Source organism: Siniperca chuatsi, linkage group LG17 (assembly GCF_020085105.1).
Source record: "Siniperca chuatsi isolate FFG_IHB_CAS linkage group LG17, ASM2008510v1, whole genome shotgun sequence".
NCBI classification, from domain to species: domain Eukaryota; kingdom Metazoa; phylum Chordata; class Actinopteri; order Centrarchiformes; family Sinipercidae; genus Siniperca; species Siniperca chuatsi.
Genome location: NC_058058.1, coordinates 27,595,534 through 27,610,793, shown reverse-complemented (window position 1 = coordinate 27,610,793; position 15,260 = coordinate 27,595,534). Strand labels below are relative to the sequence as shown.

The following is a 15,260-nucleotide window of genomic DNA, read 5'->3' as shown; positions in this document are numbered from 1 at the left end:
AATGCCATTCATATACTGTACATGTACTACCCCACACTAGAACCATGTTGAAAATCTGTGAAGTCACCCTTTAATAAGCTAGTGCATCAAGGCTATATGTATGGAAGCCCAAGAGATTAAGGTGTAGCGGCTTGCCCATATGTTTGTTTGGGGTGCCAGCTGGAGGTTCTTCCGACAATATTAATGTTTGATTGAATCAGCAACATACACTCATAACCCACTTCTCTTGAATCAGAACAACCAACAGAATACACACGAATAATCAAAGCAATAATCAGAGTGACATGGCTAACCCAGGGAAGTTCAATAGTAATTGTATTGATTTTACACATACATCACCATTCCGAACAACACAAAATGTCCTCTACAGGCAAGTCCAACTAAGTCAAATGCCCTTGATTTTCATAAAAGAAAAAGAGACCAGAGTTCGACAAAAACATCACTTCTTGGGTATACAACACTAAACAATAACATCCAGTTTGTATTGAAGTTTAGGTATCAAATCTGTCCCAAGAGAACCCTCTTCCCAAACAAATAAATAAAGGATCTCTGGCGTTGTTTAAATTCTGTTCAGTTCCTGTTTCCCCTCTACAAGTAAATCTTCTTCCTTAATAAAGGAATACGAGATCTCTCCAAAATGGAAAAAAATACACCCCACATATCCGACACTGTCGGAGTTACCTCAGGTACCAGGTGCTGGTCAGCTGATCTGGTATTTACAGTGGTGTGAAAAAGTGTTCCCCCTTCCTGATTTCTTATTTTTTTGCATGTTTGTCACACTTAAATGTTTCAGAGATCAAACAAATTTAAATATTAGTCAAAGATAACACAAGTAAACACAAAATGAAGTTTTTAAATGAAGCTTGTTATTATTAAGGGAAAACTAAATCCAAACCTACATGGCCCTGTGTGAAAAAGTGATTGCCCCCTAAACCTAATAACTGGTTGGGCCACCCTTAGCAGCAACAACTGCAATCAAGCGTTTGCAATAACTTGCAATGAGTCATTTACAGCGCTGTGGAGGAATTTTGGCCCACTCATCTTTGCAGAATTGTTGTAATTCAGCCATATTGGAGGGTTTTCGAGCATGAACTGCCTTTTTAAGGTCATGCAACAGCATCTCAATAGGATTCAGGTCAGGACTTTGACTAGGCCACTCCAAAGTCTTCATTTTGTTCTTCTTCAGCCATTTAGAGGTGGACTTGCTGGTGTGTTTTGGATCATTGCCCTGCTGCAGAACCCAAGTTCGCTTCAGCTTGAGGTCACGAACAGATGGCCGGACATTCTCCTTCAGGAACTCTTGGTACACAGCAGAGTTCATGGTTCCATTTATCACAGCAAGTCTTCCAGGTCCTGAAGCAGCAAAACAGCCCCAGACCATCACACTACCACCACCATATTTTACTGTTGGTATGATGTTCTTTTTCTGAAATGCGGTGTTACTTTTACGAGAGATGTAATGGGACACACACCTTCCAAAAAGTTCAACTTTTGTCTCATCAGTCCACAGAGTATTTTCCCAAAAGTCTTGGGAATCATCAAGATGTTTTCTGGCAAAAATGAGACGAGCCTTAATGTTCTTTTTGCTCAGCAGTGGTTTTTGTCTTGGAACTCTGCCATGCAGGCCATTTTTGCCCAGTCTCTTTCTTATGGTGGAGTCATGAACACTGACCTTAACTGAGGCAAGTGGGGCCTGCAGTTCTTTGGATGTTGTTGTGGGGTCTTTTGTGACCTCTTGGATGAGTTGTCTTGGCTTTTGAAGATCTTCTGGTCTACTTCACTTTGTCAGGCAGGTCCTATTTAAATGGTTTCTTGATTGAGAACAGGTGTGGCAGTAATCAGGCCTGGGTGTGGCTAGAGAAATTGAACTCAGGTGTGATAAACCACAGTTAAATTATGTTTTAACAGGGGGGGCAATCACTTTTTCACACAGGGCCATGTAGGTTTGGATTTTGTTTTCCCTTAATAATAACAACCTTCATTTAAAAACTGCATTTTGTGTTTACTTGTGTTATCTTTGACAAATATTAAAATTTGTTTGATGATGAAACATTTAAGTGTGACAAACATGCAAAAAAATAAGAAATCAGGAAGGGGGCAAACACTTTTGCACACCACTGTAAGTGCCGGGATGAAAAAAATTTGCTGAGAGGTTATATGAAGGCCTGCGCGGCGAAGAATATGTAGCTCCGAGCTCCTGCCAACTGCGGAAACGACACAGGCCAGGGATAGGCCACGGACACTCCAACAACACACTGTTAGACAGACTCAGCCTCTTCTCCTGTGATACAGTATGCCGCCATCTTGTAACCATTTTTAAAAGGAAGAGGGACACTTACTCATGTGGATGGCAAAATCCCATTGGCAGAACAAAGGAGTTGTGACTGGGGTGTGAATTGAACATTTATAATTTAAAAAAAAAAAAAAACTGTATTTATGGCAGATTGCCACAAAGGGATTCCAAAGCCAGAGCCTCTGGGTATTCTGACTGTCATTACAATTTCTTGTTAGAAAGCCAAAGGGCTCAGTCAAAATGTCATATGAAAAACATCTTTACTTTGAAGATGTTATGTAGAAGAGAAGCCATCATGACATGTTATTTTTGGGTGTGGGGCTGTGCTGGCAAGAATGTAGGGCAAATATGGCAACAACAAAAAATATCACCTTTTTTTCATATCCATTGATACAGATAATTTACATTGTCTATCAAAAGTATTCAACTCCCTCTGAGGTGTTGTGTTTTATTGTCTCACAATATTGAATCTAATTAAATTTAATGTGGCTTTTTTTGACACTGCCCTGAACAGAAAAATACCCGTTTATGCCAAAGTGTAAATAGATCTCTACACAGTGACTTAAATTAAGTACAAATCTAAAAATACAAAATACTTGTTTGCATTAGTATTCATCCCTTTTAATAGGACACAACTAAACCATCACTGGTGCATCCAATTGGTGTTAATTAATCAAATGGAGATCACCTGGGTGTATGATTGCAGTATAAATACAGCTGTATTTGGAAGGCCCAACTTTCTTTGATTTAATGTTGAAAAGAATAAAATGTGAAAACTTCCAAGAGGGGAATTTTAAATCTTCCATACTTGAGGGGCCTATTGGGCATTTGTGCCATCATTTCAAATTCTGTCCAGGCAGGAAGATGAATGGTCAGGACAAATTTCAGTCGAACTTCACTTAAATAAAATCCCCCCTCCAAAAAAATAAAAAATAAAATAAAGTCAAAGCTCTGACTCCAGCTTGTTAGAAGCTCCATAAAGGTTGCATCATTTCAATTCAACATCCAGAGATGAGATCAGTGAACACCACACAATAATGCTGCATTTGTTTTGTGGTAGTTTTATGCCATGTGAAATAGCACTGTACCTTTTCTGCTGGTTTATCTTCTTCATCCAAATCAGCATCCTCATCACTCTGGCTCTGGCTGAGAGCAGAAAAGATGTTTCCACCCTGAAGGAGACCAGAGATGTTTTACTACCAACATGTGAAGAGGCAGGAGGGCAGAGGTAAGTGTCACAATTATTACATGATCACCTAATCGCAATTATTTGAGCTGACTGCAATAATTTTGCACAGTTGTTAGATTCCACAATCAAGGCAATTTTACATGAAAGAAACATAAATGCCATATTTCCATCACATTTTCCACCTTGTTTTCCACCATTTGAGGTTTTACTGGCGCTATTTTAATTACATGATCACATTGTGCCCTTTTCTCCTGCAATGGTTTAATGGCACCTGACTGGAGAATTAGTGCCCCCAACTATTTGCCTTGATACGCTTCTAATATTCCCATAATGGTAGTGGATGGAAATGCACATTAAGTGGCATTTTCTTTTGCTGATTTTCTTTAAATTGAATTAAAATTTTTGCTACATGTGGATGGAAGCCTGTCTAATGTTAAAAATGTCACAACAAATAGAATACGAATTAGGTGCATTTCCATGAGTTGGGTTGAGGCACATAAACGGTCTACCTGAGCACAAGGTTCCAATGACAGAAAAAAAAAAAAAGAGCTTGGCTGTCTAGACCTTACTGCTATTTGGCAGGTTCTTTTGTTTCACTCAAATGAGACCATATTTGAAGTAAATATTAGAAATATATTCATATATTAGATTGTAATTAATTCCCATGCATGCTGCTCAGAGTAATCGCAGTCCTCGGCTCTTCTGCCAACAGCGCCGGCTCTTGTCTCTCCTTTTGTGCCACGTGCAGACAGTCAGTAGGTGCACTGTTTGGGGCAGGCAGGTTTGAACTTCTCTCTCACTCTCTCTCTCTGGATTACAGTGTTCCTATAGCTTGTAAATATTTAAATAATTTCTTTGATCTTCTCCCTCCCTTTGTAGATTTTGTAAAAATTCTTTACTTCAAATATACCATGTCCCTGTAGTAAGTTTGTGATTATTTGGCTAAAGATCTCTCCGATGCTGCAACTGACACAACCCCTATGCTTTATGTAAATGAATGTGATTGAATGCGATGCAAATGTCCTTAAAATGACAATAATATCGTTCATCGCAATTATTGCAGGGACAATATATCGTGACAGGCCTGGTGATGGGTGTAACCTAATGGGTGTAATGTGCTTAGCCTCCGTGGGTCTTCAGACTGTGGTGGAAACACACACAACAATGGGCTGAAGGAAACTTTTAGTTCTTTGAAAAGTAGTTCCCGGGAATAAAAGTTCCGGGTACTGTGAGTGGAAACATGGCTGTAGTGATCATTTTGAATTATTTTAGGGAGGAAAACTGGAGTTGGAAAGAGACTCCAGGACTCATTCCCTGGCCTGATAACCGTGTACTGTGGCACATCGCCTTAATGTGGCTGTGTCAGGCTGCATTAAGGGGGGGGGGGACCATACTTCATCAAATATGCCAGGACTGTTGGAACTATCTTCTGGTTCTACCAGGCCTCCAGCAACAGGACTAGCAGTCTTAAGGGAATGGAGAGGCTTTTTGAAATCCCCCAAATCAAACTGCAGGTTAGCAGTACGTAGCTGTATTCCTTTGTAAAGGATCAGTTTTTTTCCCCCAGCCTTGTGCCTAATGCAACTTGTGCATGAGAAGATCCGCCAGCAGTTTTTGGTTTTCCAAAAGAGAAACCTTCTCTTCTCCCAGGTGGAGCAGGAGGTATGAGATCAATACTACAGTCTTTGGTTTTCCTCTTATTTGAATTATATTCCTAGCTGAGCTGTCATGTTTGACCTCAGGTCACAATGTAAATGACATCCCTGACACAGCTGAGAGAGTAGCATATTCAAGGACCACTGGCAGGCATGGCTCCAGTCAGATGCTGGTCTGAAGCCAAGATGAGATCCCTGCATACTTCAAAGATGATGTCTGAGAGAGGATCAAGAACACTCTAAGTATTATAGTATACACTGTAAATGTATTTGAGTAGTTAATATGGACTCAAGAACTGTTTTATTGAAATTTGTTCAAATCTTCTACAGGTGATGGAGCCGTTTGACTGCACTGACTGAAAACATTGAAAGCCAATTCCCAAACAACAGCAGTTGGTCTGTCTTCAGTGTCTGACAAACTCTGCAGAGTATGGGGATGCTGAGATGAGGACACTGGCAGAGCAGTTCCCAAGACTGAGGGAGTCTGACCTGGTGTCTGAGTGGGACTCCTACAGACTGAGTGTGAGAAATTCTGATCGGAAGGTCGTATATATCAGTTACATTAACTTCTGCACCACCACTACCACCACTACAGTTTATTGGTTTTAAAGAATAATTTTATCTTTGTTCACACTTTGCTCAACTTCAGACCAAATGGCTTGTATCTCCAGAATCCCCAAGCTGTAGCCCACCCTGAGCCTTGCATCTACAATCGCCCTCACACTGTTAATTGCAAGTATTTGTATGACAATTAATCATCAAATACAATTTCATGATTGTGACAGCCCTTGGTAGAGGTGAAGCTTAGTGTGCCATGTAGATTAATGACAAACCTTATTCTTGTTTCCTTTGCTGGGAGCAATGACTGTGGAAAGGAAAGAAAAGCACAGTGAATGATGACTGTACAAATGTGAGAATCATTTCATTGCAAGGATCAGGCTTGAAATACCAGACCTGGCTCATCTTCCTCGTCACTTGCTTGCACTGAGAGCTTTTTCAGCTTCAGCATGACATCCTCATCATCATCCTCATCTGCATCTCCACCTTTTCCTTTCCGTCGGTCTTTCTTCTTTTTCTGAGGTTGAAAAAAACAGTTTCAAATTAAAATGTCACAATGTAGACAGAATCTGATATAAGTCTTGAGGTTTGGGGAGAAGGCGTTTTAAAAGTTGATTTTGACATTGTTGATCTGAAATGCACTGAGTACCAACGCAATACCTGGTAAAGATGGATAAATAAAAACAGTATGTATCATGGATTGCTGTGGCACTAAAAACTTAGTCAGCGGAAATGAATGAATTAATGTAACTGATAGTGGAAACACTGAAGTTCATAATGGCATTGATTGGTCACATCTGGCCATTAACTCGATTTCCTTAATGAGGTCAGTATTGGTGCCAATACTGTAGTAATGCAACAGACTGTAGCGGTGTAACTCATGAAACTATCAAATAAAAATATTTTATTGCAAATATTTCATGTATTACAATTTGTGTGGATATAAATAGGATTTATACAAAAACTTTCTACTTCTGGAGCCCCAAAGTGTTCCAAATTAAATAAATAAGTAATTAATAAATAAATAAATAAATAGTCATTTGAGTAAATTGTGTAATTGTGCATTCAGCCACTCACATGCCCTCTGCCTCTGAAGCAAGCAAGCTAAACAACTGCTACCAGATTTAGCCAGTTAGCACCAGCTAGTGCATTTTGAAAAAATGTCTAAATAAAAAAATATCCCAATGTACATATTTTATACAGTTTATTCACATGATTATCTATTTCATAAAGTCATTATTGATTTAATATTTAACACTGGGTTTTCATATTCACTGAGACCCAGTTAAAAAAATAAAATATGGTAGTCTGGCATCGAATTAATCGGCTAATTCACAAATGCGTATTAGTCTGGAATCTCTCAGTTCATTTTCGATTTCCAAGGGGCATTATCAACGGTCGCAGACCAAATGCCTCTGGACGCAATTGGAAAGACCTACGACCAATCAGGGCAACGGAACATGCTGAGCAACACAAGTTGGGGCGGTGCTTGGTCCATTTTCAAGCAGGAAAAGAATGGCAGTCTGGTCACAAACTTTCTCAAATTACAGCTAAAGAGTACACTAAAATCTGTTTCTGAAAACATTTGAGGCGGGATTAAGGCAATGCAGAATGTTGATTCATATTTTATATTGATTCAGCACTGCGTAGTTTGACAGTTTGAGCTGAGTTTCATAAGCCTGGTGCCGTATCAACCAATCAGAGCAGCGAAACGTGTGTCGTCAAAACTGGACCGCTGACGCTCCTCTGTCAGTCATCGTATCAAACCCACCCCATTTTAGATTAATGGCTGCAATTGGCCCGATTGAATCCAGGACAGGGGAAAATCGGTTTGAATAGGAGAGGGACCAGACGTACCTGCCAGAGCAATTGAAACAAGCTCAGCAGATTCGTCTGATTCCCAGACTAAAAATATGGATGGAATACAAAAAATAGATAGATAGATAGATAGATAGATAGATATAGATAGATAGATAGATAGATAGATAGATAGATAGATAGATAGATATCTCTTGCTCTCTCTCTACACACACACACACACTTTGGGTGTAAGCGGTCCATGTATTCGTTTTATTCAGTACAGGACGTTCGGTATGCGACATACACCATGTGATACAAACTAGTACAGCCAAAATAGTCTATTTTTGTCAACTACTCGCATGCGCAGACCACAAATTCTAGAGTGCGAGTTTTACCTGGAATGTTTTGGCTTCACACCAGTTGCTGTCTATCAATTGTAGCATGCTAGTCGGGTTAGCCCGGTTAGTCAAGCTCATGTAGTGTCGCTTCCTCTGAATGGCAAATACAAATGAGAGACCAGCTGGAGGATCCTCCCATGACATTTAGATCCTCTGTATGGGAGCATTACGGTTTTCCAGTTAGTTAGCTGCAGATATGCGACCATGCTTGTTGTAGAGAATAAAGAATTTAAGCATATGGTCAGTGCTTGAGCCCCGCTACCATGTGCCTTCACTTGTGCATTTCAGTCAGTTCACTGTGCTGCCCTGTATAAATAAGCACTAGCTGCAGCTCATCTGGAATAATCAACAAAGTCTTACGATGGAGCATTACTGACATTTGTGTTATTTATGTTATTTATTTATTCTTATTGACAATATGACCGTATTTGAATGCTTTAACTGTAGCAGTAAGAATCATGACCGATGAGCCACTGTTGAATGTTTACATTTTTAGATATACGAAGGGCCAAGGCACCAGTGACCCCAGTTTCTATCCAGGGAGTCAGTGTGGACAATACACATGGACAATAAACTGGACTGGGCCAAGAACACTCAAGCTCTTTACAGGAAGGGCCAGAGCCGCCTCTATTTTCTGAGGAGGCTGAGGTCCTTCAACATCTGCCGGACAATGCTGAAGATGTTTTATGAGTCTGTGGTGGCCAGTGCTATCCTGTATGCTGTTGCATGCTGGGGCAGCAGGTTGAGGGTAGCGGACGCTAACAGACTCAACAAACTGATCCGTAAGGCCAGTGACATTGTGGGGGTGGAGCTGGACTCTCTGGCGGTGGTGTCAAAGAGGAGGATGCTGGCCAAACTACATGCCATCTTGGACAGTGTCTCCCACCCACTCCATGATGTGCTGGTCAAACAAAGGAGCACCTTCAGCGGAAGACTCATCCCCCAAAAAGCACCAGAGCACCACAGGAAGTCATTCCTGCCTGTGGCCATCAAACTCTTTAACTCCTCCCTCTAAGTGTCAGTCTATATGACCTTAAGTCAATAAACTGGACATTGATCATTAACATTACTGCAATACTTGAAATAATTGTGTAATATTCTCTGTTTAATACTCCGGTGCAATATACTCTGTTTTCAGTTTAATTTATTGATATTTATTCACACTTCTATTACTGCTGTGCAATATCTACCATCTCATAATCATCTTGATAAGCTACACTTAACTTGACAGTACTCAATATTGCACCATTTCGAAGATTCTCGAAAAACTTGTATCTAAGCAGCTTCTTGCTGCTGTGGAAAACAATAATACCTTTGAAAAGTTCCAATCTGGCTTTCGTCAACACCACAGCACTGAGACAGCCCTCCTCAAAGTCACCAATGACCTTTTAATGAATGCAGACGCAGGCATGTGTTCAATTTTTGTGCTGTTGGATTTAAGTGCTGCCTTTAATACAATTGATCATGGAATTCTTTTAGATAGACTGAGGCACTGGGTGGGCATATCTGGCACTGCACTAGACTGGTTCTCATCTTATCTGTCCAATAGGAAATTCTGTGTCAGCATTAATAACTTCATGTCATCCTTCTCCCATATCAAGTACGGTGTGCCTCAAGGTTCAATTCTGGGACCAATACTGTTTTCCTTGTACATGCTTCCTTTGGGTGATGTAATCCGCAGACATGGGATTTCTTTTCATTGTTATGCGGATGACACGCAGTTGTACCTCCCTGTCAAGCCCACTGACCTTAGTACGCTGAGTTCTCTGCAGGACGGCCTGTCTGACATAAAAAATTGGATGTTGATCAATTTTTTTCAGCTCAACTCAAATAAAACTGAAATCCTTGTTATTGGGCCCCAACACATCACTAAACAAATACTGCCATCTACTGGTAACCTGTCACAACATATCAAGCCTGTTGCAAGAAATCTTGGTGTTCTGTTTGATAACAATTTATGTTTTGAGCAACATATCACTAAGCTTGTCCAATCATGTTTTTATCACCTCAGAAACATTGCAAAACATACTTATCAACCTCTAAATCCACTTTGGTACTTACACTTATTTTAGCTTTTATACTTTATATCCACTTTGTACTTAATTTATCTTAGCTTTTTATAGCCTATTATATTTTGATTTGCTTAGTACTTCTATTCCTGTGTGCACTCACATGATAGTGAGCAGCTGTAATGACAGAGTTTCCCCTCGGGGATCAATAAAGTATTTCTGATTCTTCAAAATCTATGACAAAAATACTTTTTTCCCCCCTGCTGTACCGTGAATTTTGTGTACCGTTACACCCCTAATATACATACATACACTTTTGTGTATGTTTGTGTATGCACAATTACAAACATACATACTGTACATGCATACAATTCGATATATACATCAGGCATGTAAACTGGTTAGGGATGAAAAAGGTGCGAAGGATGTGTGAGCAGAAAAAAAACCTAGACCCACTACAGGGGTCCAGTGGTATGCTCCTCCGGTTATTTATTTTATTTATTTTTTTTTAAAATAAGCTACTAAATGCTCATTTCTGATGACTTTTAGGATTACTCTGGCGCTGGTCACAAGCTAACAGAATGAAAGATTGTACTTTATTTTGCTCAACGTATTAATTTATTAAGTGCAAAATATTGGTACCATCTGAGGTGGCAAAAGGTTCAGTGGTCTTACATAGTTTTTTACATTTCAATGAACAAATTGATATATGATAGGCCTGTCAAAAGAGTAGCTAAATATATTTTATAAGCCATACTAAATTGGCTCATTTACGGAGAACAGTGGCAGTAACCCAGATGTATCGTAACACTCAACAGAATACACCAAGTCGCAATCTCTCACTTCTTGCAGCAGACGATGCTAGATAAATACACATTATGATTACATCCTGTAACGTATGCATGAGCTAGCTCTTACCCAAAAGCAGAAGAAAACGGGACAAAACTGAGTTTTCATTTAGACTAGATAAAGCAGACCTTTTAGGTACAGGGATGATGGTGGCTGTCTTGAAGCAGGTGGGAACAATCTCCTGTGACAGTGATATGTTAAAAATGTCAGTAATAACATCAACTAGCTGATTTGCACATGTTTTTAGTACACTGCCAGGGATGTTCTCAGGCCCAGCAGCTTTACTCATGTTCACTCTCAGCTGTAGATACTGACAGTGGCCGGTCCTCTGGAAGCGAAGTAGACTTGACAGCTGACTCTTTGTTGAGGTGATCAAAGTGAGCATGTGTTTAGCTGATCTAGTAACGTGGCCTCACATATGATGGGGGCGCTCCTGCTTTTGTAGCCTGTGATGTTTTTGATCGCCTGCCACATATCTTCGGTGTTGAAGTCTCTCTCCAGTCTCTCCTGATGTCTCCGCTTTGCCTCCTTGATGTCAGCTTTCAGTCTTGCTCCGGTGGTGCTGTAGGCTTCCTTGTCTCCTGACTGAAAAGCAGCTGTTTGGGCTCTGAGAAGAGCCCTCATCTCTCCATTCATCCAGGCTTTCTGGTTGCGGAATGATTTTATTGTCTTTGTGATCACCACATCATCAACACATTTGCTGATGTGTGATGTCACTGATGATGTATATTCCTCAGGTTGATGTGGTTCTCCTGGGTGGAGGCCTCTCTGAACATGTGCCAGTCTGTGCACTCAAAACAGTCCTGTAGAGCTGCTGTAGCCTCATCTGTCCACACTTTGACTGTTTTTACCTTTTTATCAGCTGGGAGTAAGCAGACAGGAGAAGCAGGGAAATATGGTCTAATAGACCAAGATGAGGACGGGAGAAGGCTTTGTAGCTGCCAGGAATGTTCGTGTACTCATGATCCAGTGTATTTGTTCCCCTGGTGGGGGTGTGGACATGCTGGTGGAACTTAGGTAAGAGAGTTCTGAGGTCTGTTTGATTAAAATCACCAGCTACACTAAAAACACCATCTGGTTGTGACTGCTGATGACCTCGTACAGTTCCTGTAGTGCATTTTTTAAATTTGTATCTAGAGGAATCTAAACAGCAGCAACAAAAACTCTGGGCAGATAATATGGTCGGCATCTTAACAAAACAATTCCACATCTGGTCAACATTGTCCATGTGTTGTGACTGTGTTTGAGCACCAAGCATCATTATCTTACCGGAGTGTTCAGTCAGCGTGGAACACCCGGGATGTGATGCAGCCAGGTCTCAGTAAAGATGAGGGCACAGCAGTCTCTGACTTCCCATTGCTGAGTTAACCAGAGTCTTATCTCATCCATTTTATTTTTATTTTACATTAGCCAGGAGTAGGCTGGGTAGTGTAATAGCCTTAGGTCCGACCTGGGTTAGCTTAGCTCTTATCCCAGCTCTCTTCCCTGTCTTCCTGGTTCGATCACACCTGATGTGCAGGTGGCAGTAACAGGTCAAGAAACAGGAATGTGCCAACAAAGGCAGAGAAGAAATAAACTGCTAGCAAGTAAACATGGATAGATGCGCAATTTAGCTTTGGAAATGTTTATGAGGAAGAAAAGGCATTCAATGCGTTTTTAGACCAAGAGTTGGACAGCAAAGTTGACAGCGCCTCCTCAATTCTTGGCTGATTAGCTTGCAGTATTCTTTATGGTTGCAGACGTTACCTCAGGGTGAAAACGTCTAACGTGGTTCCTCAAATTCGTTGTATTACCAAAGTATTTAATTTTTGTGAGGCAGATTTTACATACAGCATACATCTTGTCCCATTCGTGCTTCCCAGTAAGTTCATAAAATCCAAAATGTGCCCAGATGTCTCCTTTAAAAAACGCACCCCAGTATTTTGAATCACTCGCTGCTAATCTCTGCCTCCCTCCGCCATAACTCCCAACATGTAAAAGTAGCATTAGCCTAACATTCGCCCACAATTCAACGCAAGAGAGCGATGTTGAAACTTAACCACATAACTTTACAACTTTATTGTCCTGCCAAGGCCGGAAAAATCAACAATCAACGTTAGTAGGCTATAATTGTGTGTAGGCTGCAAACTCCTTATGTTCTGTCACTACATCGATGCAAAATCTTCCGCATTGCAATGCATCGAGAAATTTTCACTCCTCTACTAACCAGCTAAAAATGGGAAACTGCTACCTGAATGTTTTGTACACTGCTCTTTGATAATGAGAAAGAGTGTGTGAGAGAGCAGTGCTGGAACTTGAGCAGGCTGAGGTGAACAAAACACAGTAGAGTTTATTAAAGATTGGATCAGATTTTGATATCGTTATATTTTGAATCGTTGCCCAGATCAGCCCTGATACCGATCCTAAGGATCGGCCCGGGACATCTCTAGGCAAAATACCAAAAAAAATAAATTAATTAATTAATTAATTAAAAATGCCAGCACAATTACACGACAATGAAATGCATGTCTGAAATGGGCTACATAATTATTAGTCAAGGAGGCTGATAGCAGACGCTGGATGTTGTTTAAAACAGTTGCTACAGACTTGCGATCAATAGCACAGAACTGGACCTCTCACTTGCTGCAAGCCAAAAAAGTTACATTAGCTAGCAAATTGTATACACAGTTGTTTTTAACAGTGTACCATCATCTTGTTAGTTAAAGTGAAGATTACCTGTTTTCCTTGTGAGTCTTTCACAGCAACCTCATCTACCTTTTCAGGTTTGCTTTCTGTGGCGAGTTCCTCAAAAAACTGGAGAAAAATATTCACACAACAAATCCAATGAGACACATTGTGCCACAGAGATAAAACATCAGATATGAAGCATTTTAATACTTAGAAACTAAACAAATGAGCCATTATAAGTACTCACACTCTTTTTCCCCCTTTTATCTTTCTTTCCCTTTTTCACAGTTTTTTCTGTTGGAAAAAAAAAAATTAATTTCACAAAAATAAGAGATCTGGGAAACTGACATGTACAGCGCTGTCAGACATTATCAGGACAGTGACCATCTTGTCACATCTGTACTCCAGCACACTGTACTTGGAATTAATCAATGACTAAGAGGTTAAGTGTTGACTTTCAGCTTTAATTTGAGGGTGTTGGCATCCATTGATAAACAATGTAGGACTCGTAGCCCTTTTTGAACATCGTCTCTCAACAGGGGACAGAAAAAAAAAGTTAAAGTTTGTTTATCACTTCAAATTAGGCATGATATTATATTGGTTAATGCTGTCATAGCCAAATTTGCCAAATGATCCTGGTGTTACTAGATTTTAGTTCAGCTTTTGATGTATTGGACCATAAATTGTTGTTGGATAAGCAAATTTGCACCTCACATTATATGTTGGCTTAACAGTTATTTATCTAATAGCAAACAATATGTATTTTATAATGGTAGTTTTTCAAATGTGACAGAGTTACAATGTGGTGTACCACAAGGAAGCTGTTTGGGGCCGTTACTCTTCTCTATCTTCACCAATGATCTTCCTCTTGAAATAAATCAAGCAAGAGTAGTTATGTATGCAGATGATACAACACTATATTTACCAGCAGTATCAATTGGGGAATTGTCTAGTGCTTTGGATAGGGAATTACAATTGGTTGTAATATGGGCATGGACTAACAAATTTGTTCTTAATTTATCAAAAAGTCTTAAAGACTTAAACATAAGCCACAGTTAAATTTGTCAGTACAGGACCTGCCTGTGGAACAGGTAGAGGAAACCAAACTCCTTGGAGTATTATTACACGGCAAATTGAAGTGGTTAAAGCAGATTGAAAAAACTGTATTAGCCAGAGTCAGGGACTGCCAAGATGGCGACGGCCAGAGCCACCAAAGCCACCCACTATGAGCTTCACAACAGCTCTTCAGAAACCTTTGGGTGACGTCATGGCCACTACGTCCATGTTTTATACAGTCTATGGTTTGATTACTGTCCAGTAGTGAGGTCAAATGCATCAAATAAAGATTTGGAAAAACTACAGTTAGTCCAGAATAGAGCTGCACGACTGGCTCTGAACTGTAACACAACATACATCATCAGAATGCACATAACCTTAGGTTGGTCATTGGTGAGGGACAGGACGGTTATTTCTCTGCTCTGTTTTAAAATAAATATTTAATAGTTTAAAATCCTGAATGTCCTGTAACTTTAATACTAGGCATGCATCCAGAGATTGTTTTTCAACCTTTGCAAGGCAACGCACTGTTACGTAGGAATGAAATGGAATGGTTTGCCATCGAACATTACACATTTATCAAGTAAAACTGTTTTTAAAAAGACTTTAAAGAAATACCTAATGGCACCAAACATAAGCCCATTTCCAAATAGGACAATATCAGACTATATGATCATTACTGGGGAACTTTCTTGGTCAGGTTTTTTTTTTTTTAATCAGTCACTGTATACGCTGTTTTTAGTGGTGGTACTACTATAATTGTTGAGCTTTCAAATTCTTTTACTG

General features: G+C 40.0%; 1 protein-coding gene and 1 long non-coding RNA gene across 4 annotated transcripts in view; one reads left to right on the top strand and one right to left on the bottom strand.

Moving 5' to 3' along the window:
• Positions 1-15,260, bottom strand: part of abcf1 (ATP-binding cassette, sub-family F (GCN20), member 1) — a 48,883-nt gene that overhangs the window by 32,769 nt on the left and 854 nt on the right. Inside the window, exons 2-6 of the mRNA XM_044170488.1 lie at positions 13,666-13,712; positions 13,467-13,544; positions 6,092-6,212; positions 5,971-6,002; positions 3,382-3,465 (exon numbers count right to left, since the gene is read on the bottom strand). Coding sequence (XP_044026423.1) covers positions 3,382-3,465; positions 5,971-6,002; positions 6,092-6,212; positions 13,467-13,544; positions 13,666-13,712 — 362 coding nt within the window. The remainder of the gene's footprint in view (positions 1-3,381; positions 3,466-5,970; positions 6,003-6,091; positions 6,213-13,466; positions 13,545-13,665; positions 13,713-15,260) is intronic.
• On the top strand, positions 3,415-5,964 carry LOC122863779. Of its 3 annotated transcripts, none has more exons than XR_006375082.1 (3): positions 3,415-3,521; positions 4,195-5,380; positions 5,468-5,964. It is a non-coding gene; the product is annotated as an uncharacterized LOC122863779 (long non-coding RNA). The 3 variants fall into 3 exon arrangements; XR_006375084.1 differs by having other exon boundaries at positions 3,480-5,144; positions 5,255-5,380; XR_006375083.1 differs by having other exon boundaries at positions 3,480-5,144; positions 5,225-5,380.